The 23474-nt window shown below is 45.7% G+C and overlaps 2 protein-coding genes across 7 annotated transcripts in view; one reads left to right on the forward strand and one right to left on the reverse strand.

Moving 5' to 3' along the window:
• Positions 1–22232, forward strand: DHRS7B (dehydrogenase/reductase 7B). 2 transcript variants are annotated; one of them, XM_035131805.2, is made up of 7 exons: positions 1–44; positions 7997–8169; positions 11742–11857; positions 12789–12999; positions 14394–14486; positions 17664–17816; positions 18865–22232. In XM_035131805.2, exons 2-7 carry the CDS (start codon positions 8019–8021, stop codon positions 19068–19070), a joined length of 930 nt encoding a protein of 309 aa, XP_034987696.2. In that variant the 5' UTR covers positions 1–44; positions 7997–8018; the 3' UTR covers positions 19071–22232. The 2 variants fall into 2 exon arrangements, with proteins under 2 accessions (XP_034987696.2, XP_034987695.2); XM_035131804.2 differs by having other exon boundaries at positions 29–74.
• TMEM11 (transmembrane protein 11) overlaps positions 22137–23474 on the reverse strand; it is a 14505-nt gene continuing 13167 nt past the window's right edge. For 3 of the 5 annotated variants that reach the window (XR_004693593.2, XR_004693592.2, XR_004693590.2), the window contains exon 3: positions 22916–23053. Coding sequence is in view for 2 of the 5 variants with exons in the window: in XM_035131854.2 (XP_034987745.1) it covers positions 22537–23053 (517 nt within the window). In the remaining 3 variants the exon portion in view is untranslated. Of the gene's footprint in view, positions 23054–23474 lie in introns of all 5 variants that reach the window. The other 2 variants (XM_035131854.2, XM_035131852.2) reach the window with 1 other exon arrangement.

Here is a 23474-nt window from a genome sequence, read left to right on the forward strand (position 1 = left end):
TTTGGATTGGGCGGGCGGAGCAAAGCTGGCGGAGCTGCTTCCGGGTGCGTAGTCATGGTGACTGTGGTTGCCAGGTAGTGAGCTGAAGGGGGAAGCGAGGCGGGGGGAAGCGAGGGGGGGGGCCGGGAGCTTCGCTTCCTGCGGCCCGTTCGGTCAATACGGGTGGATGGGGGTCCCCATAGGCGTCGATCCCGTTGGGGTGGGGTGTCATGTCTAGGTCCGAGGGCGTCCGGGTTCAAAGTCCCAAAGAGGCCTGCAGCTCACCGCCACTGCCTCTCAGCCCGGCCTACCTCACGGGGTTGTTGGGAGAGGAGAGAAGCGGAGGGCCCTGCATGCTGCTTTGTGGAGGAAGGGTGGGATAAACAGAGCAAGGGATAAGGGGCCACTGAGACTCCCCTAGTCACAGGGCCGGATTTAGGTTTGATGAGGCCCTAAGGTAATGGGGCCCTTTATATGTCCAGCTGCCCTTTGTCAACAACAAATTGTCACTGTTTTTTTATGTTGAATATATGCTATATGGTAATTTATGAACCTAATAGGTATCTAAAGCCATTTGCACATAACAAAATATGTATTTTATCAAAGAAATTGTTGAGCTGAAATATAATTAAGAAGTAAGGTAAAGGGACCCCTGACCATTAGGTCCAGTCGTGACCGACTCTGGGGTTGCAGCGCTCATCTCGCATTATTGGCCGAGGGAGCTGGCGTATAGCTTCCAGGTCATGTGGCCAGCATGACAAAGCCGCTTCTGGCAAACCAGAACAGCACATGGAACCGCCATTTACCTTCCCGCTATAGCGGTTCCTATTTATCTACTTGCATTTTGATGTGCTTTCGAACTGCTAGGTTGGCAGGAGCTGGGACCAAGCAATGGGAGCTCACCCTGTCACAGGGATTCGAACCGCCAACCTTCTGATCAGCAAGCCCTAGGCTCAGTGGTTTAGCCCACAGCGCCACCTGGGTCCCCTAATTAAGAAGTACCGGTATATTAATAGTGAAAAATCTTGGGGGGCCCAAGCTCTTGGGGCCCTAAGCTATAGCTTGTTTAGCTTATACATAAATCTGGCACTGCCTATTTGTATGTCGAAGCAGCAGTGAGAGTGGCCACCCACCTTGGGTGCTGGAAGGTTGCTGGCCCTTTCCACAAGGCACCGTGGAGTTGCGCAGAATATGGGAAAGGGGGGGGGACTCGGGATGTTGGGGGACACACATTGTACCCATATAGAACTGTAGAGTTGGAAGGGACCATGGGGGTCATTAGCCCAACCCCCTGCAATGCAGGAAATCTTTGCCCAACTTGGGGGTTCAGACCTTCATTGACATTAACAGATTAACAGTCTCATGCTCTAGCGACTGAGCTATGCCGGTAATCTCTCAGGCCTTTGGCTAATTAAATAACCGATGGCCTCTTGAACTGGGTGGTGCTAGTTTTTTTGTTTGTTGCTGTGTTGTGTATTTCTGTGTTTCTATACCATAAACCGCCTTCTGATCCTCAGATGCAGGGCAGTATAGAAATGCAATAAATAAAAATAAAGGAGAAGTGGGAAGAAATACCCACAAGCAAGTGTGCCAAAGTGTTTCTGAACTCTTTGCAGCTTTACAACCTTGCACATGTGGTTTGAACTACGGTACTACTTGGGGCGGCCCGTATGTTTTCAAGCTTTTTTTTTGTAACCTTGGCAGTGCAATCCTATACATCTTGTGGAAGTCAATCCAGTGGGGCGTACTCCCAGGAAAGTGTAAGCTTAGTTGTTATAACAATCCTCATTTTAAACATAGTTATTGATGAGTGGGACTCTGCGACAAAATGCAGCCATGTGGAGTGCTTCTGTTCAGGGTTCCAGTTGTTCCATTCCATTTGTTCTTGGTTTTCCCCACCCAACACACACACACACACCGTTCTGTGATATGTGCCCATTCAGCAAGCTTAATTTCCATTGCCCTTATTGAGTGTTTTCTCTCTTTGGGGAATTTAAGTGTGTAAACTTGTGCTCAGTCTGCAATATATTAAAATTCTTCGATTTCCCCGCCCCCGCTTGATATCTGTTGTCAACACTCGGGATGTTTTAATCAATGTTAGGTGGGAAAGACTCCTCCTATCCTTGCCTTCTTTTTCCAGCCACTCCATTTTTCCTCCCTGATTTTCAGGGTTTTCCCTTCCACTCAGCATTCTGTGCCATTGTGTTCTTAGGGGGCTGCTTTTTGGGGTTGCCTCTTTGACAGTTCCCCCTAAAGGTTCTTTAAACATTTACAAATCTTGAGGTTGACTCAAGTTGGCTGATACCTCCATCTTCTGTGTGGGTGGTGTGGTTTTGAGTAGATGATCATGAACACAGGAGGACTTGAACTGCTGTTAGAAAGAAGAGTTATATTGTAGCACTTTTTGGCAGCCTGATCCTAATCATGTTTCATTGGAAGCAAGTCCTACTAAATTCATTAGGATTAACTTCTCTAGAACCCTTTTTAATTATTTCTTGCTTGATCCTCTGTATGTTTGTTGGAAATTTTGTAGATTCTAGTGTGATTTTCTGCACAAATCTATTGATTCTGTGGTAGACAGTTAAATCCTGATGTACGGTATATTGTGGTTCTGGTAGGATGTGCTGTGTTGGTAGGTATTGTTTTAACAGGATAGGGGTTAGACAACTATGACACTGAAGAATCAAAAAATAAGGATGAGCTAGTTTGGTAAAAAATTGGTAATTTTAAAATACTGTCTATTTTGTTATTTAACAAGTAGGTTCTATTTTTCTAGAAATAGAGGTGTTGGAGCTTACCATGAACTTCTCCCTTGTTCTCTTAGGATGGCAATTGTGCCCACCTGAGAGGTGCTGGAGCTGAGCTCTTGTGAGCTCCAGCCGGAAAAAAAAACCCACCCTATTTTTAAAAAGTTAACAGTAGAGCCATTGAGAAATCATGGGGAGCCAGGTACTAGGCTATGAAGGCCAACTGGCAATGTAAAAATCTCTCTCTGTCCGCTCCAAGGAGTGGACAGAGACAGGAGATTTTGGGGAGTTGTCAAGGCGATGGGGGCTGTGATGTCAAAGATGTCTCTTTTTTAAATCAAAGTTTTCTGGGAGCAAGGAAGTGGAAGGAGGCAGAACCATTTTGGCATTGGCTTGAGGAGGTTGTTATTGCATATTTGATAGGCCACATAGACTAAATCTGTACATTTTTTTTAAAAAAAATTCCAGATCTGTGTTCTAGAACTACATGATGCTTTTAAAATATGTTTTATATCTATTGATTGGAAGGGAATATATTCTCTAGGTTTGGTTTTCCTTACATGGCGTGAGGTAATTTCATATATTCCCAACTGCGTGGAAAGATGGCAGGTAGAAGGGGAATGGTTGGTGAATGTTTTCACCTAAAAACCACCTTGCTTTTTGGTTATCCAAATAACCAGAAACAGGAGTGTTTAGAAAGCCAGTCACGTTTCTTCTTTATGACTGCTGTTGTAATAAATAATCCTTCATAAAAGATATTGCACTCCATTCTTCATTAAATTATATTTCCATTGATGTATAATTTTATGGTATTACTCCAAAAGAATGTGGTGTTATAAGCCATCAAACTTCCGAAATACACTTTCTCCAAAAGGTTTCCACAATTTTGGCCACTAGTGTAGCATCTGCTCCATCCCAGAATGGCTCTGTATAGCAAATCAAAGAAAGGCTTCTGGGGAGGAGAGGAATAAGCGCCTCTGAGCTCATCTTTCCAATTCTTACCTCTAAACTTAAATGACCTCTTCCATCTCAAATGCAGTGGAGTGTTTCTGAGCCTTGTTCTTGGAGGCCGTCCTTGATCACTTGTGCCAATGCTGGACTAAAAGTGTAAGCTTGGCAGCCAGCCATTTCCTTTTATAAATCTGTCTACCCTCTTGTCGAAACGTTTGAGACAGATATAGGGCACACTTCAGGGAAGGCAGCTCTGTGCGGAAAGGTAGGATCTGGTGTGTGCGGGTGTGCGGGGTCACACTGTGTTTTTCACACTGCGGGGGGTGACCCGACAAGGCCTTGTGGTGTTTTACACAAATAGAATAAGGCCCAAGGCTGTGCTGCTTACATTTATTTTTATAACGGCACCATTTTAGCTCTCTGAAAACTACCTGTCCACTACCATTTCCTTTACTTAAGGGCATTCCCCTCCCTTCTCACACACATGAGCTCAAATCAAATCCTCTTTGAACCTCTCTTGGTGTTTGTTATAAGTGTCTCATTCTCTGCAAAGCAGAACAGAGAGGCAATTGTGTTTCTACATGTAGGTTTCTAATGCCTATAAGGGCGGGCTCTGCTTTGCAAACCTAATTGTAGCAAGCCACTGTAAATTTCACCTGCAAAGACTCCCTTTAAGGACGTTTTAAAGCATGCTGTAGTTGGTTGATGCTAGCAGGATGAGTCCATAGCTGTCATGTGCTACGTGGGACTACCTTTGAAGGTGACTCAGAAACTACAAACATACCAATGACAAACTTAGATGGTCTCTAAGGTGCTAATGGAATGAATTTTTTTATTTTGTTCAGAAACTACAGTACAACTAATCCAGAATGTGGCAGCTAGGCTAGAGACTGGAGTGGCCGCTGGGACCATGTAACACTGGAACTAAAGGATCTACATTGGCTCCCAGTATGTTTCTGAGCACAACTGCTGCTGAGCTTGAAAGCCCTAAACAGCCTCGGCCCTGTATGCATGAATGAGCGTTCCACCCCCATTGCTCAGCCTGGACACTGAGTTCCAGCTCCAACGGCCTTCTAGCAGTTCCCTCATTGTGAGAAGTTACAGGGAACCAGGCAGAGGGTATTCTCAGTAGCGGCCCCTGCCCTGTGGAACGCCCTCCCATCCAATGCCAAATTTCCTTAAATAACTGAAGGCAGCCCTGTGTAAGGAGTTTTTTAAAATGTTTAGCTGAGGCTCAGAAGGCTCCCCTCGCCTCACCAAAGCAGCTTCAACAAACGTCTGGCTGGTGAGGAACCCCCTGCCCCCGGGAGCCTGAAGATATCTTCTGGAAAAAGAGTCCAACATCCGGTTCCCCCACCCCTGGGGGAATAGGTGCTGATACCTATTCTGTAGGTAGGTAAAGGTAAAAGGTCAAGGACCCCTAGACAGTTAAGTCCAGTCAAAAGTGACTATGGGGTTGTGGTGCTCATCTCATTTTCAGGCCGAAGGAGCTGGCATTTGTCCACAGCTTTCCAGGTCATATGGCCAGCATGACTTGACCATTTCTGGCGCAACGGGACACTGTGACAAGTGCCAGAGCACACGGAAATGCCATTTACCTTCCCACTGCAGCAGTACCTATTTATCTACTTGCACTGGCGTGCTTTCGAACTGCTAGGTTGGCAGGAGCTGGGACAGAGCAACGGGAGCTCGCCCCATTGCGGGGATTCGAACTGCCGACCTTCTGATCGGCAAGCCCAAGAGGCTCATTGGTTTAGACCACAGCATACCTACATAATAGATATGAGCACTATTCCATCAGCATTAAGTGCTACTGAGACCCAGTGATTTCAGGAGGGAGAGTTCAGCACGTGCTCAAAATAGGTGGCCTTTTGAAACAGTTGACCTTTGCTGGGGAACTTTGCTTGACATCTTGTACTAATAAACCAACTCCTATCTTCCTTGCTGGTTTCTGCTGTCATTAACCAGCTTATTTGTTTCCTCACATCATCCTAAAATTTAGAAAACACAGCACTGCTCACTTGGCGATGCATCAGGGAGATCAGATTTGCAACACAGTGTGAAATGGAAGTAGCTTTGTTTTATGAGTGGCAATCCCAGACTGCTTTGTGGGTTTTTAAGCTAGTTCCCAGGGTGTCCTTGTACATAACTTTAAACAGAATGCTTCCCTTTTCTTCTTTTTTACAATAATGTTGATTGAATACTCCCTGTAGAAAATTAGTTTCTAATGCGGCGAAATGGAACTCCTTAATCTGGCACCATGTTTATTTGGGGCAAACCTTTCTCCAGAAACGAGAGACCCTGAGTGTGGTAAGGAAATTTATCTGGCTATGGATCCGGAGGCTTTTATCTCCTGGGCACGACTGTCTAGAAGGTGGTTTGCTATTTCCCTCCCTCTTGCCTGTTTTGTGTATGTTGCTGCTCTTCTGCTTTCAATGGAGTTCGTTTCATATTTTTTTGGCATTCCCCTAAATGTGTAGATCGTTGATCTTATGGTAAGACTGAGAATCATCTGATTCACGGTATTTTATTTTTGGACTAGTATGTATTGGTAATGTAACCCCTCTAATTGCAAACTCTGGTAGCAAGTACCCACAGGACCAGAGCCAAAACATGAAGAAGGTATCAGCATGCTTGGAGAACCCAAACATTTGCAGAAACACAAATAAATGTGTTGTTTTTTTTAATTTTAAAAAAACCCAGCTCAGTGAGATTGAGCTTGCTGAGTAGCCACAAAATGTTGAGTATATGTTGAAAAAGAAAAGGGGTGGGCAGTGGAATTCATTCATTAATTCATCTTTACATTTGTAGTCCACCTTTCCTGCAAGGAGCCCGAGGTGGCACACATAGTTCTGCTGCTTCCCATTCTATCCTCACATCAACCCTGTGAGGTCAGTTGGGTCACTGGTCCAAGATCACCCAGTGAGCTTCCTCCCCGAGTGGGGGTTTGAATCCTGGTCTCCAACACCACTTCGGCGGCTCAGCATGCATGCCTTGCTCCAGCTCCTTACAGCTTTCACTAGCATGGAGTAGGGCAAAGCCGGCAGGCAGAAACACTTCTGCTAGATGGTGAGGGTGCATTATAATGTTTTCTTGCAGGTCCTGTGTAAATGTCATGAATCTACCTTTCTCTGAAACTGCTTTAAGAAACACCATTACACCTAGCATTGGAACGCCACTACATACCTATATTGTATGTGGCATGGCATCTGGTTAGCCTCGCCCCCCCCCCCCCCGGAAGTCTGTTTACTTCTGTTTGGCAATGCCTGTGGTCTGTGGGTTGCTGTCCTGTTTTTTAAAGTGCGGTTGTTCTTTGTCTGGTGTCTGTTCTTCCAGATCACAATGTTCTGATGAATATGACAGACTTCTCTCTCTCTCTCTCTCTCTCTCTCTCTCTCTCTCTCTCTCTCTCTCTCTCTCTCTCTCCCTCTCCCCCTCCCCCCCCCAGAAACCAGCTTCCTTCCTTTCTGCCTGGTTGCCCAGAGGTAATTCTTACTTGCCACAGGCAACCAGGCAAGTGGGTATATTTACAAGCTTGACTCAATTGGCATGTTTGCATTTGAATATTGACTCCTTGGTACAAAGCTCGTATACTGGTGTCCCCCAGCTTACGTGAGGGTTATGTTCTGGGCCCCCACGCGCATAAAGGAAATCGCGTAAAGTGGGGAGCCACCCATTAAACGCCTTCTCTGCCGCTCTCTCTTCAATCCATACCAAAAAAAATACTGTATTTAAAAATATCCACAACTAGAATGGAAACTCTGTGGTTGACAGGAGACTAGAGGTTGTGCAGGAAAGCGGCTGTTGTCGCTGCGCAGCCCCACACACCAGCTGTTAGGAGGTGAGGCCGAGCAGCATAAACAAAGCCTCCAGCCTTTCGGGGGCTCCCTCTGCCCTCACTGCCGTCCTCTTCGGGCTCTGGGGAGGGTCTCCTCGCAAACCACAAGAACTGTCCAGCTCTCTCCCGTGATTTTGGGTTTTGAGTTGAATTGTTTAATAATTTCCTGGTGTCGCGCATATGCACGGTTGTGCGCAAGTCTGTCGAGCATAAGTGGGGGAATTGCCTTGACTCCCTGATACAAAGCATACTCTGTTCCTTTCCATGCCTATGATTTGAGAGAGAGGTGGAAGGCAATGTCCCAATGCAAAAGAGGCCAGAAGGCAAGTTGGCCAGCTGAGCCCAGCCCAATTGCTCCCTTGTTTACTGATTTTTACATGGGGAGCTGCTATGTTGGATTGATTCTGTTGTGTGTGAAAACAGGAGAAAGGAAGGTGGTTCGTGATCAGTTTGTGTAATGTGCTCTTGTTCTCTTTCCTAGGGCGAACCCTAGAAGAAAAGTGATGGATCTCACCTCTGTGATCATTCTTCCACTGCTTTTTGGGAGCCTGGGGGTTTTTGGGCTCTTCCGGCTGCTTCAGAGAATGCGTGTGAGAGTCTACCTGAAGGATGCAGTGGTGGTGATCACAGGAGCAACTTCTGGACTAGGGAAAGGTAGGTTTCAGAGGCATTTGGCATGATGGAGGAGGAGGAGGAGGAGGAGGAGGAGGAGGAGGAGGAGGAGGAGGAGAACAGCTTGTACAGGACAGCTTGTACATTACTCAACATGTTTCCTCGGGAAATAGGGTGTTATTAAACTCTCATCTCACACCACGAAGGTCAAGCTTAGTTTTACAGGATCAGATTCCTTATGAAGGAGAAGGGAACTGGAGGAGTCGGGTTTTTTATTTTATTTTTCAGCAGCATCACTTAGCAAGTATACAGGTTGAGCAGGTGGGAGGCAAGTCAAAACAGAACTTCTGGATTTTACAAATGTTCAAAAAATGGGGACTCGGCCATTGTGCGTATCCTCGCCCCTAGATGAAACCCAAAACTCGCGTTGCATCTAATCTGTTAAATTTGCTAGTTTACTCACACTCAATTTAAATATGTACCAATTCAGATTTTAGGGCTGTAACACCACGCTGCTTTTTTTCTCTATCCTTCCCCACTTTGCTTAACCTGCCCAAGGCTTGAAAAACTCAGGAGCTTCCTCAATCTCTTGTGCCATTTTGATTGGCCTAATAAAGATGTGGCCCTCTTCTGGGTTTGGGGATTTTTCGCTTGGGTCAACATGGCAACCTTTGCTTTTTGGTGGCAGTGTGAATCCCAAAGCAGCACCAAACACCCCAATATCATTTAAATTACATATACGCACACAGAGAAAGCAGAACACCAGAACAATAGCTGCTTCACAAAGAACACATGGCTTAAGTAAAACAATAGAGATTTCCACAAGATACAGAAACACCTCATCATTTAGCCCTTCTGGCTGGTCCTTAATGTTTCTATCCCGACATTGCCTGCTACTTTGTTCCCCATCTCCATTGCCTTGTTAATTTATTGCAAGCACAAGAGCATGCATTGGCAAGGGCATGAGGTGAATCAGGACCCCTAAACTCCAGGTCTTCTTTGCTGGGCCTCAGATCCCCTGTCCTTCTCCGCCCCAACCCATTTTTTGGGTAAAACTTTAATTCAAGGTTTCCCCAACTTGGGTCTCCGTCTGTTGTTGGATTACAACTCCCATCATCCCTAGCTAGCAGGACCAGTGGTCAGGGATGATGGGAGTTGTAGTCCCAAAACAGCCGGAAACCCTGCTTTAATTTGGTGGCTGGAAGACTAGATGCCCTGCAAAGTGCAGTGCTGGTGAAATCCCAGCCACCTGCCAGCTTGATTTGCCCCAAGTCACTCTATACATACTTCAACTTCCATCAATCTCAGCGAGCATGGCCAATTGGCAGGGATTATGGGAGTGGTAGTTTAGCAGCATCCGGAGGACCAAAAGTTCCCTATGCCTGCTATTGGTTCTATGAGTCATGTGGCCTGTGAAAAGTGCCTAGCAATGCCAAACCTTCCTTGGTGGGGAGGAGTTTCTCAATCCATGGTATTTTCAGTCACTCCCACACAAAAACAGGGAACCTGCCCCCCATAGTTGGGTAACACCTGCCCTAACCTGTTTCCCCCCCCCCAGGTTGCCGGCAGGTCCCAGCCGGTGATTCAGACTCAGGCACCCCACTCCAGTCGCTTCTCCCATGAGCTGAGAACGTCCTTAAAATGGGTGGGGAAAGGGAAACAGCCCATCCCTTAAAACCAGTTCCCAAAAGCCCGTTGGAACGAAAAAGTATTCACCTGCTGGCAGAAGGACAACAAGGAGGGAGCCAGTCTGATTTTTCTATGAGGGTAGTTCCAAAGTCTGGGAGCAGCCATCGAGGAGGGTTACTGTTGCTTGAGATACTTTTAATTAGAAACAAAAGGGATTGAGCCCTGCTTTGTTGAAAATGAGTTCCGTGCCACTGAGCTGTGTCGCCCCCCCCCCTCCCCAAAATATGTTTGACAGATTCGTACAGGATCCCAATGAGAACTGAAAAGGGCTCACAGTTGGAATGAACCTAGGAAACTGCCTTACACCATTGGCTTCAGTGTTGTCGGTTCTCTGTAAAGTCTCAGGGCACGGAATGGGATCTTTCCCAACCCAGCTCACTGGCGATTGACCCTGGCACCTTCTGCATGTAAAACATGTTCTCAATCGTGAACCTGTGGTTCCTACCCAAAACAGTTCTAGCTGATTTATTCATTGCAATATTTCTCTCTTCCTTTTTAGGAAATGGTGAATACAGTATCATCATTATTGCCATTTATTAAATCTTTGCACTGCCCTTCATCTGAAGGACACAGAGCAGTTTGCAATATGAAAACACAAAAAGCCATACCCTGATAACAAACGAAAACAATAAACCTCCTCAACACATACACACACACACCCCGTTTAGAAGGCCATAGATCAGGCATCCCCAAACTTCGGCCCTCCAGATGTTTTGGACTACAATTCCCATCATCCCTGACCACTGGTCCTGTTAGCTAGGGATCATGGGAATTGTAGGCCAAAACATCTGGAGGGCCGCAGTTTGGGGATGCCTGCCATAGATGGTTTAATTAGCCAAAGGCCTGGGAGAAGAGGAGTGTTTTCACCTGGTGCTTAAAGAGATGTGATGAGGGTGCCAGGTGAGTCTCCCTGGGGAGAACACCCCCACAAGCAGGGAGCCACTGCAGAAAAGGCCATTCTCGTGGTGCAGCCCTCTGAGCCTGCCGTGGACACCCGACCAGTCTTGTGTTGCTCATGCCCAAGGTGTTTCAAGAGTGTTGGAGCACTGACTGTTTTTGAGGCCGTTCAATGGTCCCACAGGTTCAAAGAGCCTTCTCCAACTTGGTCCCTCCACTCAGTGTTTTGGATTGCAATTCTCAGTCAGCTCTAGGCAGCCTATCCAGTGGTCAGGGAAGATGGGAGTTGTAGGAAGAAGGCTCCCCCCCCCCTTCCCATGCACATAAAGGGGAATTATGTTCTGCAGTAGCAGCGATGCAGTGCAGTACTCTGGATAAAGGTCTTCTGCCGAGGAGATCAGTGTTCAAATCCCTGCTCGGCCATAAATTTTACTGGGCGCCCTTTGACAAACCACTTTTTCTCACGGCAATTCTCTCACTGAAATGCTGAATCTAAACTCTGATCCTAGCTCCATGTATGCTTCCCTCAGTGTTCTGCTTTATTTAATTCACCACCTCCCCCTTTCATTTACCAGCAGAACATTTGAATGAAGAAATTAAGTATAAAATTGGGCTGAGGCCAAACAAAGTGTACCAAAACATGTGTCTATAAAGAAAATGATTATGGGATCTGTGGCTATTCAGATGTTGTTGAGCTACTGATCCAAAGTCAGCTTCATTGGCTGAGCCTGGCTTTTAGAATGATTGGGAAGGGGGGCTTTAATCAATTTCCCCACAATTGTAAATCGCAATCGTGTCCGCCCGCCCACTTGAGTTGTTCTTTTCCTAACCAAAGTAGTCTCTAACTTAATCCTGATCATTTGGCCATTTTCTCCACTGATTCTAGATCTACCAGTATCCTTTCCGAAGTGCATTCACCCAAAAGAGCATTCCAAGTGTGGTCATACAAGAGCTGTGTAAAGGCATTGCAATTTTAGAAGCTGATGGCATTTCCCCCCCTGTCCCTCTCTCTCTTTTTTTCCGCCAAGAATGTGCCAAAGCTTTCCATGCTGCTGGATCAGAACTGGTGCTGTGTGGTAGGAGCAGAGAGAGACTTCAAGACCTTCTGCAGGAGCTCTCCACTGCTGCTGGCCACCCAAAGAACGTAAGCAAGGGGGTAAGGGAGGAGGAGGAGAGACTGTAGGTCAGTGATGCTTTCCATGCAGGTCACAGGTTTATGGGGTTGTGGGAAGAGGAGAGGTGGAGAGAGAGAGAGGTGGAAAGGGGAAGACAGTAAAATTTCATTCTTCTACATAGTACATTTGCAGAGCTTTTGTGTCAGCATCGCGTACACAGGGATTTTATTTTGCTGGCAGTGCAAGAGTCCAGAGGGTGCAGGGCATGGTTGGTTCCAATGTGTTTTGTTTCTGTGTGCTGCTGGGTCAAATTAGCCCCCTTTTAAATCCAGGGTCGGTGTCAGGGCTCAGCATCATTGAATGCTCGCTGAAGCCTGTGTCCCACTGCCAATCCCTGGTGCCTCCCATCCTTGCTGCTGCTGCTGCCTGATCTGTTCTTTGAGCAAGCAAGCAAGCAGCAAGAGGAGCAGCAACCTCTGCAGGCCTGGTCCTTGATATCTCTCTATTGTATGTTAATGAGACAAGCTAACTAGGCCTGAGGGAGAAGCAAGGGAATGGGCAGCAGGGAGGTGGCCTCGAGGAGAGGGGTCCACAGAAAGCACCTTGCCCTAGGTCCATCCCCTCCCCACCCAAAACAAAAACCTGGAAGCAGCCCTGTATTAACCCATATAAGCCAGTTGCTTCTTCCAAACGTGCTGGTAGCAGAGGTTGCCAAGCCCTTTTGCCCCCCCCCCCCCAATATTTTTTGGCGAGGGGGCTGCCCCAAAATGTCTAGAGCATGCATTGATTTATAAACATTCCCCTAGATCCCTGTGGCATGTATATAATGCCATTTTATCTTCCCAGTATCACACTGCGAGAGAGGATGGGCTAAGAGAGTGGTTTCACCAAGGCTACCCAATGAACCTTGTCGCTGAATAGGTTCAGATACGATTAACTGCTTTTTTTCTTTTTCAACAGCCCCATAAACACCACACTGTGGTCTTTGACCTCGCTGACATCAAAGCAGTCATTAACGCTGCTGCGGAGATTTTGAAGTGTGCAGGCCATGTGGACATCTTGATTAACAATGCTGGAATCAGTTACCGCGGCACAGTTGTGGACACCCTGGTGGAAGTGGACAGGAAAGTGATGGAAACCAATTACTTTGGCCCAATTGCTTTGACAAAAGGTACACTGTGACAGCCTCCTCCTGTGTCTTTCTGCACACATCCTAACATTTCCTGCGGTGGTTACTGTGCCCCACTTCTTTAGCAGTTGCACCTCTGCAGTATTCTACATTTGCTTCCTGCATTGTAGGGGGTTGGACTAGTTGACCTTCGGGATCCCTTCCAACTCTACAATGCTATGGTTCTATGCAGACCACTTAAGTGCTGTTCAGAGGGCTTACAGCTAGGCTGCTAAGGGCACAAGGAGTTACATTTGTCTGGCTCTCCCTCCACCCTGGAGTTCTTCATATGGCCTGTGGGACGCGCTTCATGCAACAGTCTTGAAAATGACACAAACCATAGGCTTACTTTCAAGCTAAAATGGTTCTTGCTTGCCATTTTAATATCTTCCTGAGCTGGAGGAGAGCTTGTAGAAAAGTGAAGCGGGCAGGCATTAGGCAGTCAACTTTTGGCTGATTCAAAGGCAACTCCCCCCGCCCTTGTAGCATTTCTCTACATGGAGAAAATCCCAGAGGGCAGTAGGAAACTGAAGAGGTCTGGGGAACTGGCTATTACACATTATGCTGGAATTTTGTATCACTTGGTGGGAAAAATGTAGATGCAGCCCCTCAGCAGTTGCTTGGTGGAAACATTAGCCCACTAAGCTCCATTGAGTCTTACATTCCTTGCTTATAGTATGTGTCTGCCTTTCTCAGGCCTGGGTCCCTAGATGTTTTTGGACTACAACTCTCATCACTTAGCCACCATGGCCAGTGGGCAGGAATGATGGGAGTTGTAGTTTGAGAGCATCTGGGAACCAAAGGTTGAGAAAGGCTTGTCTATATAATACACAGGGATACAATAATTTTATTTGCACCTTCCTTACTGAGCTTCTGGGGAAGTAAAAATGGGACCCACCTGTGCCAGCTGGCCCTCCCTCCAGTGTGCATCCTATTTTTAGTTCAAGTAGATTTCTTAAGAAAAAAGGACTTGTTTCTTTCACTGAAATCAGTGGAACTTTGTTCCAAATAGTTTTTCATCATCAGGGTAGGAACAATTCCTGCCTTGGATAAGGAGTAACTGCAAGGTCATCTTTTGGATCCCAGTGTGATTATTTTGCCTCTCTCTTCAGGAAGCATTTCAACAAAAATTGCAACTTCAAGGAATCCCCAAGAAATTGTGAATAGGATAAATTAGGCAGTTGAAATACATTTGCATAAGACAGTTTCCACAAGCTTGAGTTTTCAGGATTTGGGGAGGGGGGGCAAAGAATGGAAATAAACACACACACACAATTCTAGATAGCAGCATAAGGAAGAAACCCTGATCTCCCAGGATCCAAATACACATGATTTCTCATGACAAGACTGTGGAGTTACATTCTCATTCTCCCTCCCTCCCTCCCTCCTCTCTCTAGCAATTCTGCCTTCCATGATCAAGAGGAGAAAAGGCCACATCGTCGCCATCAGCAGCGTTCAAGGCAAAATTGGCATTCCTTACCGCTCGGCTTGTAAGTACTTTCTTCACAAGGCTTGGGAGAAGTTGGCTGCTCTGGAACCAGCAGCTCACTGGAAAGGGGCAGCCAGCACGTTATGGTAGATACAGCACATATAGAGCTCAAGGGAGGGGAGCCTCAGGCCAGTGTTTCTCAAACTTGGGTCTCCTGCTTTTGTTGGACTACAACTCCCATTATCCCTAGCTAGCAGGACCAGTGGTCAGGGATGATGGGAGTTGTAGTCCAGCAAAAGCAGGAGACCCAAGTTTGAGAAACACTGGCTTAGGTGAACCTCAAACATTGGGAATAATAGTTTCTGCTCTATCTTCATCTTTGCTTGTCTTCAGAGAGCTGGGTGTGACTTCCACAGGGCCAGTCCTACTGCACAAAGAACTGAATTTCTATGGGTGCCAGCAATGCAGGGTCTCATTTTAGAGGGGTGCTTTGGTATCTTCTGCATCACCGGAAGGTAGCATACATCTTGCACTGTGTGGTCCAAAATGCCCAGCGCAGCCCTGGACAACTTCATTCTGGATAATTACTGCCCTTACCCAGGTATTCCTCCCCCTACATCACATTTACAATAAGAATGCAAACTTTCCCATCAAAATCTGCCTAAGTAGTTGTGCTGAATCTGATTATAGCATTCATGCTAACCTAAAAGACTTGGAACTTCTCCACATATATTGAAATCTAAGCCCTCCAACCCTAAAATAAGAAATTGGAAAAGGAACAGGGTAGTGCCATTGTTCATTGCCTGTAAAAAGACACCATGCTCAAAAGCTCTTGCTTCATTTGTCTGGCATAAACCTGTGAGATTCAGCAAAGAGCATATTGGAGCTGAGCTGGGCAAATCACTCCGTTTTCCCTCTCTAAAAGAGAAATTTATTTCACATGATAATGAAGATCCTTGCAGAGACCTATGTCAGTTTACAACTTGGTTTTGAATTCTTAAAGTCCCTTTAAGATCCAAATTTTTCTTTAATGAGAAGCTGTTCAGCAGCTGGCATACTACCGTGTTTCCCCCTTTTTAAGGCGTAGTCATAAAATAAGCCATAGCAGCATTTCTAAGCATTTGAGAAATATAAACCGTACCCCGAAAATAAGCCATAGTGATAGGCGTTGTGCGGAAGAGATCACTGAGCTCCCCGAGTCAGCAGCAGCAACGCCGGCCGCAGCAGTGTTTGCTGAGTCCTTTCTTGCTTTTGGGACTTGGTTACTGTGCTGGCTTGGGATGGTGTGTGTGCAATTGCTGTTGCTGCTTCGTGATTTTCAGCTGGATTCTCTGGGTTCTAAGCACTTTCCCCCGTTTGTTTGTGAAGCAGCACTCGGCTGCAGCCCCTGCCTCTCCCGACGGCTGCATGAATGCGAGGCTGGAGTTGATCGCTATCTCCTTTTCCATTTCTTTTGTCTTTGAGCACCCGGCCCCGCCCCCTCTCCCCTTCGTGGAATGAAGAACGGAGTTTTAGCAGCATTTCCTCATTATAAAAAAAAGGTCAGGAACTTTTACTTTAACCTCAAAAATGGGATATTTCCTCTCTCTAAAAACAACTCTGACCTGAACACCAATAAAACGGGGGTAGATCACCTCCAGTTTATAAATCCGCAAGTAGATCGCAGTCTCCTGGAAGTTGGGCTCTATACTTTGGCTGATTGCAAGCCTTTGCATCTTTAAAAAACAAAATCCATGCACTTCTCAGTCTTAATTTTCCTTTAATTCATCCCCCTATACCCTCCTCCAACCATTGCCTCCTTCCATTCCTTACCCCCCTCCCTCTCTCCCCACCTCCCTCACTCCTGTGCGATCTCATTTAGTCATATACTTGCTTTTTCTGTTGTGTTGTCTATTTTATATTTAATATTATTACCCTTTATGATGTTATTTTTTCCCTTGCGATAATTATTTATTTTTTATCTTTAACTAACTTTCCTTTCCATATTTTTCCATATATAACTCAACACTTTACCATTCCTTCTTAACTCTTTGGATAGAGTGCCCCCCCCCCCATTATTGTTGTTAATTTTACAATTCCTGGATTTTTTATGGAAACGAACAGCTCGGGTGCTTCAGAATGTGCCTTCTGTTGCTACAGGGCTATGGGGCTTCACTATTTGACCCCCCCCCAGGTTGGGATTTTTAAAGTAGTTCTGTGGGTCCCAGGGCGCAGAATCACCCCCGATCCTTTCCTTTGTCTAAACAGACCTCTTCCCCCCTGACTTTGGAAGGCTGTGCTTCAAGGGTGATACGAGGGGTTTTTTAAGACCTGCGCCTCTTAAGGATTGTTACGGTCCATAACTTCCATTGCTTTCTACAGGGTTGGGGGTTTAAAGCACTGCCACCCCCACCCCACCCTGCAGGCGCTCGGAACTGGCAGCGCCAACAACGCGCCCAGCAATGTGCAGAAGAGAGCACCGAGCATCCTGAGCCAGTGGGTCCCAGTTGTACCAGCACTTTTTTTTTTTAAAAAAAGACACCCCCTGAAAATAAGCCACTGTGTGTTTTTTTGAGGGAAAAAAGTTATAAGACGGTGTCTTAAAAAAGGGGAAACACGTACCAGTATTAATCAAAGTCTACCAATCTTGGGCTGGGCCAAGGGCCTGTGTGCTCCAACACTGGCAAGATGTCATTGGAAAGCTTGTGAGCAGAATCAGACATAATCACCCTTGTTGCTTGCCCCAGCAAAAGCCTACTGCCTTGGAATAGGCTGCATTTAGTTCTGGTAAGGTAAAGGTAAAGGAACCCTTGACCATTAGGTCCAGTCGTGACCGACTCTGGGGTTGCGGCGCTCATCTCTCGTTATTGGCCGAGGGAGCCAGCGTACAGCTTCCAGGTCATGTGGCCAGCATGACAAAGCCGCTTCTGGCGAACCAGAGCAGCACACAGAAACGCTGTTTACCTTCCCGCTGTAGCGGTACCTATTTATCTACTTGCACTTTGGCGTGCTTTCGAACTGCTAGGTTGGCAGGAGCTGGGACCGAGCAACGGGAGCTCACCCCATCGTGGGGATTTGAACCGCCAACCTTCTGATCGGCAAGCCCTAGGCTTTGTCGTTTAATCCACAGCGCCACCCGTGTTCTGATAGTTAATAGCTATTTATGCTGTTACATGCCTTGTGCAAAAGGCAGCTATGCATTTTGACTGGGAAGCTGCAGATCGGAAATCAACTGAAATTGTGTCTTCGGGTTTTTTAGATGCTGCCTCTAAGCATGCCACCCAAGCCTTCTTTGACTGCCTACGAGCAGAAGTGGAGCAGTATGATGTCGACGTCACAGTTGTGAGCCCCGGTTACATTCAGACAAATCTCTCACTTAATGCTGTAACGGCAGATGGATCCCAGTATGGAGGTGAGGACTAGCTTTGCTCGTGTAAATTATATGTATCTGTTGGTGTACAGGGAGTGCCAGTGGAGGGAAAGGGGAAAGAGGGGGAAACCTGGTTTCGCAAAGTTTGGCATTGACTGAAAAGGCCCAATATAAAAACTAGCACATTTAACAAAGTTGGATAATCTCCAATGGCTTTAGTGGCCCATGTTCTTTTTTTTTTTTTTTAAATATATTTTTATTAATTTTTCCAATTAAAACCAATTATATCACATTCATTATTTCAAATTATACACATATATATCAATCAAACCGAATATTATGCCAAATCATCTAAAAAGAATTTTTTAGGGTTCCCATACTTCAAGAAATTGGGGATTCCTCGCAACCGTCCACTGTCGTCTTTTTTCTAAAGTTCAAATCGTCTCTCCAAATCCATAATAATCCAGATCTTTCCCTTTACAGTCACATAGATGTTTTCCTCTTTCAACCGATTATTTCCCAGCTGCTGAGATAAATGTCAAACAAAGTTTCACAAATGTTCTTTCTCCTGTGTGAGTTAATCAGTCCAGCCACCCCATAAATCTTCTTGGTCATTGCGTCGACTCTCAACACGAAGCAGCGCCATCTTAAAAAAACTCAAATCACTTTCGTTTTCTCTCATAACCATGTAGATTAAACGATCTTTATAAAATTTACAGCTTTTCCGGGCAGAAGAGCCAGATCTCACACCATGCATTGACTCTTGGTAAATTAATGGATCTCCTTGCCCTATAGCTGAACTTAGCTTCAGGTCGCTGCTCCAATTCAAAGTGCGTCACAACTCATAAATCCTCCGAATGCGTCCAGGCACTCCTTCCGTCCAGCTAGAGGGGGGCTTTTCTCGTCAGCAACTCCTCATCTTCAAAAAATATGCTTTAGTGGCCCATGTTCAGTGGTCACAGACTCGTTTGCAGAGCCTCAGTTCTACAAATTAAGCCCATAGATCAAGAGATGTGCAATCTTGTGCCTCCTGGATCCACCAACAGAAAATTATCTCTAGAGGATGGTAGTAATTATTTGTTCTTTTCAGCAATGGACAAGGCAACTTCTGAAGGCAAGACAGCTGCAGAGGTGGCTCAGGTGGTTCTGAGTGCTGTTGGGGAAAAGAAGAAGGAAGTGCTGGTTGCTGGCTTCACGCCTTCTCTGGCTGTGTACCTGCGAACACTCTGTCCCAGGCTCTTCTTCTTCTTTATGGCATCTAGAGCCCGGAAAGAAAGGAAAGCCAAGGATTCTTAACCAATTGGAGTTCATTTTAAGCCACTGGTTTCAAACCAGAAGGTACCAGCTGATGTGTCCAGGGTCTGTGGGAAGCATGAACTTCAGGATTGTTTAAGTTGCATCTCTCGCTTGTGGTGAAGGGTCGGATCCAGGCTTGTGCTGCTTGCACATCGCTGATGGCATCCGAAAAGCTGCTTTCACCACTTACAGCTTTGTCGGCTCCCTGGGACAAGGGCTTCATCTGCAAGGAGTTAGGCCACGGGAAAATTCTCCTGCATGTTGAAATGAGCAGGAACTGCACACTTCCACAGCTCCCATTCGTCTTATTTGGGCTTGTCCACAAGACAACAGGCTACTGGCAGCTTACTATGTTTACTTTCCTCTGGCCTAGGCTCTCATCAGCTGAATGTAAAATACTTATTTGGGGGGGGGGGACGAAAGACTACCATTGCCTCCAATATCATTCTCTTAAAAAACCTAAGTGGTTGCAGGCTGCTTCTTTTTGCCAGGGTGGGGAGAAGGGATGCAGACAGCTGAAATTAAATAAGCTTGTGCTGCACATGCATTGCCAAACTGCACTTACTGGCTTTTTGCCAGGACTCAAAAGCCACCACCTCCACTATCCTTATTCCTAGTAGCCTAGCTTGATATATTCACCTGTTAAGCTCAGAGTAGGTCCTGGGTAGGAACTGCAGATAACCACTAGCACATTCAAGTATCAGAAAGCTGTTGTCCTCTCTCGCGCACCCCAGTTATATAGGGTGGGGGTGGGGATGCTGCAGCTTACCTTCATTAGGCAGATTTGAGTTGCTAACTGCTATTAAAATAGCAGACATGAAAGAGGAACTACATATACTGTTTGCTCTGCAGCTCATCTGAATGTAGTATCTAGTGCGCAAAGAACAACATCCTTGTCTGATAATAGTACCAGCCTCCATCCCCATTCATTCTTACTGATTCTCTAATGCCAAATTCTAAACCCTGGTTCCTGAAAGCAGAATTGCTCATAGACAGATGCAGTTTCCATGCTTCTGATAAGGCAGGTCACACAAAGATCCAATCCTTGCAGCAATCACACAACTCCGTAGAACAAGATGGTTCTCAGAATTCTTAACCTTGAGAGTAAATAAATGAACATTGGTGATTGCTTATACTGTACCAACATAAGCTAAAATACTTTACATAATTGTGCTTTTACTCACCCTTCTGGTTTATAATTTGAGGGAATTACTGCATTAGTTACTTGCAGAATGCCTGTTATAATCCTGCTCTCCACCAAGCAAATACAGCTAAAGGAATCTGCTTGGCTCACTCAACAGATCCTGTGACCAGAAGGCTGCAGGATTTCAACCCTTGGCCAAACTGACCTACTGAACAGAAGCAACAGCAAACTCTCTGCTTGCTGTACTGGATTCCAAGGGCTAAAGATAGCACTGAGTTCTGGCTTTGCCCTTGTGGGATGCCATTCCAAGGTCACTCTACATTGCACAAAGGTCAGTTTGCAGCTATCACACTAAGCAAGAGAATATACCTGTATGCGATCTGAGCATGCTCACATTCTTCCATTCGCAAGTTCAAAGCTTGTACTGGAAGTCACAATAGTATTATTCTTTCCCAGAGCCTTGCGAAAATACCCAGGGGTCCTTTTAGGATTTATCAGTTAAAATGTGATCAGAGGCAAGACTTCTTGTTTCCAACTAGGAAATGAAGACATACACAATCCACAGTTCACTGAAAAGTTAAAAGGAGCAGGGGACTTGACTAAATACTGCAAGGGCAGCTCTGCCTCAATTTCCCCATCCATAATGTCAAGTACAATACAGTGGTACCTCTACTTACGAATCTAATGCGTTCCGAACGCACATTCGTAAGTCGAACAAATTTGTAAGTCGAATCCCATAGGAATGCATTGGGAGAAAAAATTTGTAAGTCGAAGCAACCCTATCTAAAAATTTGTAAGTAGAAAAAATCCTATCTAAACCGCATCCAAGATGGCGGACGGAGCTCCATTCGTAAGTAGAGTTATTCATAAGTAGAGGTACCACTGTATACCTCATGCCGAACTATCATTACACTCATGTCACCAAGGTTATTCAGAGGAGACCCATTCATTTCAGTGGGTCCACTCTTAAGTGTGGATGGCACTGGATTCATCCCTGAGTTCCCCATCACTGGGTAGCAGGGGCAGGAAAACAGCATACAGTGGCAGGATCCAAGATAGGTTGAACTAGATGCTAGGGAGGGAAGAACATAACATGGATTTTTTCTGCCAGATAACAGCAAAGCTTAAAGAGGGTGCATGCAATTTCACTTGTACTTAAGAAAAAAAATTGCATGAGTGTGTGAGAGAGTGTGATAGGGGCTGGCAATTTGTGAAGCATTCAGAAGCAAGTTTTACTGTTATAAAACACAGAAAAGGGGGAAAGAGATACTTAACAGACCTGTTCTTTAACAGTGAACGGAGACATTCAAACAGCACATGCTTCACTGGGCTTTAGTATTCAGAATAAAAAAATAAACTCTGGAGAAGTGCTTACAATAGGGCAGTTACACTATAATCTGCTATGGAGGATATTTAAATTTGCCATTGAAGTGCTACTTTTTACAGGGCTGGAGTCCATTATAAAGGTTATTTAATCTCTGTACAATTACACGAAGGGAAGAATTGTTCTTTGCATGCTAACAGCATAATTTTAACACCAGGTAAAATCCAGCAGAATTAGCAAATTCAGCCTTGTCTTAGTTAACATTTTAACAGTTCAAGTTTTGCTGAGACTTTCCTGCATCGCAAGGCTTACTAAGCTTTGAGGGCAAGGGAAGGTAAGCCCCACACAAAAGGGCATGGCTTATGTTTCTATGTTCCAGCAGTACAAATATTGGGCAAGTTAACATCAAGGGCTTGCTCTGACGAAAGAAGCATCCAGCACACCTCCTCTTGTTGCTGTAAACAGTGAACCCTCCTCAAGGAGGCCATCTACTCATTACCAAAAGCTGCACTTCAAACTTACAAGTTAGTATGATTATAGCCTTCCTTAAGAGTTATTCCTCTAGAAACAACTTTGGCACCAAAAGAAAGCAAACCACTTGAAATTCTCATCCTTTAATGAATGGTCAGTGATAACTTTGAGCTGGTTCTGTAGAATACAATTAAACAATATACTTAAAGGTTTCTTGGGGGGGGGGGAACAAAAAAACCCACACTCCCTCTTAGGTATCTTTCCGTTCATTGACATTCCATTATTGACTTCAGCTCCCAGAGTGTTCCTTTTCACTGCAGATCCATGTCTGAGGTGTAAGAAAACTGAAAATTCCCTTGATGCACCCAGTGACATGTTATTTTTGTTCTAAAAATAACAAAATATATATATATGGATAAACCAAACTGCTTCCCAGGCACCACTTCAAGAAGAAAAGTTGAATGTTACTGTGGGAGTCTTAATACATTTTTTTTTGTCTTTGCGGATTTCTCCTTCCTCTGCCGCAATCATACGGCGTAAAGTTCATAAATCTTCTTTACACAGTACACCAGGGCAGCGAGTGCTATCGTGTTATGCAGTCTCTTTCTGTGCAGGTCGTCCTTCCTCACCAGAACCACGGGAGTGGAGGAGGTGAGTGTATGCAGGGGCAGGCGAGAGAGTTTATAGGCATTATACTCCACTTGGTACTTGCAGCAGGGGTCGAATTGCCAAGAGATCCCATAGAGGGTGCAGCAGGCTATGCTGAGGACACCGGCAGGCAAAGAGATGTAATGGGAATAATCTACGGGAACAGCCAGGGGTGTGAAGAGGCAGGCTGTGCCTGCTAGCACGGCTGTCTTGTGCAGGCAGTTCCCAACAGTGATCCAGCGGGCCGTCTCGTCCCCAATGCGTGTGGGCTCAATCACAATGTATTTGTACTGAGCCTCCAAGGCCTGTTCCAGCTCGTATTCAAACTGGTCCTGAGCATTCTCGCCGTTGTAGATTTCGTGAACAATGTAACAGTCCGTGGCAGACAAGGTGACCCTGTCGGAAGAAAAGGCAAATGAGTTACTTGAGGGTTGTGAACTGGCCTTGCTCACTGCCTCCCCACCATCAGTACAACCTAAACTTGCCTTGTGGCCGTAGCCAAATTAAGAATTCCAGGCAAGCAAGCCTGGCAGTAGAGAGAAGGGTGACTGATCCTCCTCTGCGTAGTTTCTGTACTAACTGCAGAGGATGAAAAGACTCTACAACCAGCACCGGGGGGGTGGGGGGCGACGACCCACAGTGGTCCAGCAGAGGGGGAAACCACACTCACTCACTTTTTTTTTACTAACCTAATAGCAGTTCAGGTCTTATTTACTTCGTGGTCATAAACCTATTGTTCTGCACTTCTTATTTTACTATTATAGTGCACTAAGGACATCAACAGATTGTGCTCCACATTTAAGGACACCCATACAAA

Source organism: Zootoca vivipara, chromosome 14, assembly GCF_963506605.1.
Source record: "Zootoca vivipara chromosome 14, rZooViv1.1, whole genome shotgun sequence".
In the NCBI taxonomy this organism is placed as follows: domain Eukaryota; kingdom Metazoa; phylum Chordata; class Lepidosauria; order Squamata; family Lacertidae; genus Zootoca; species Zootoca vivipara.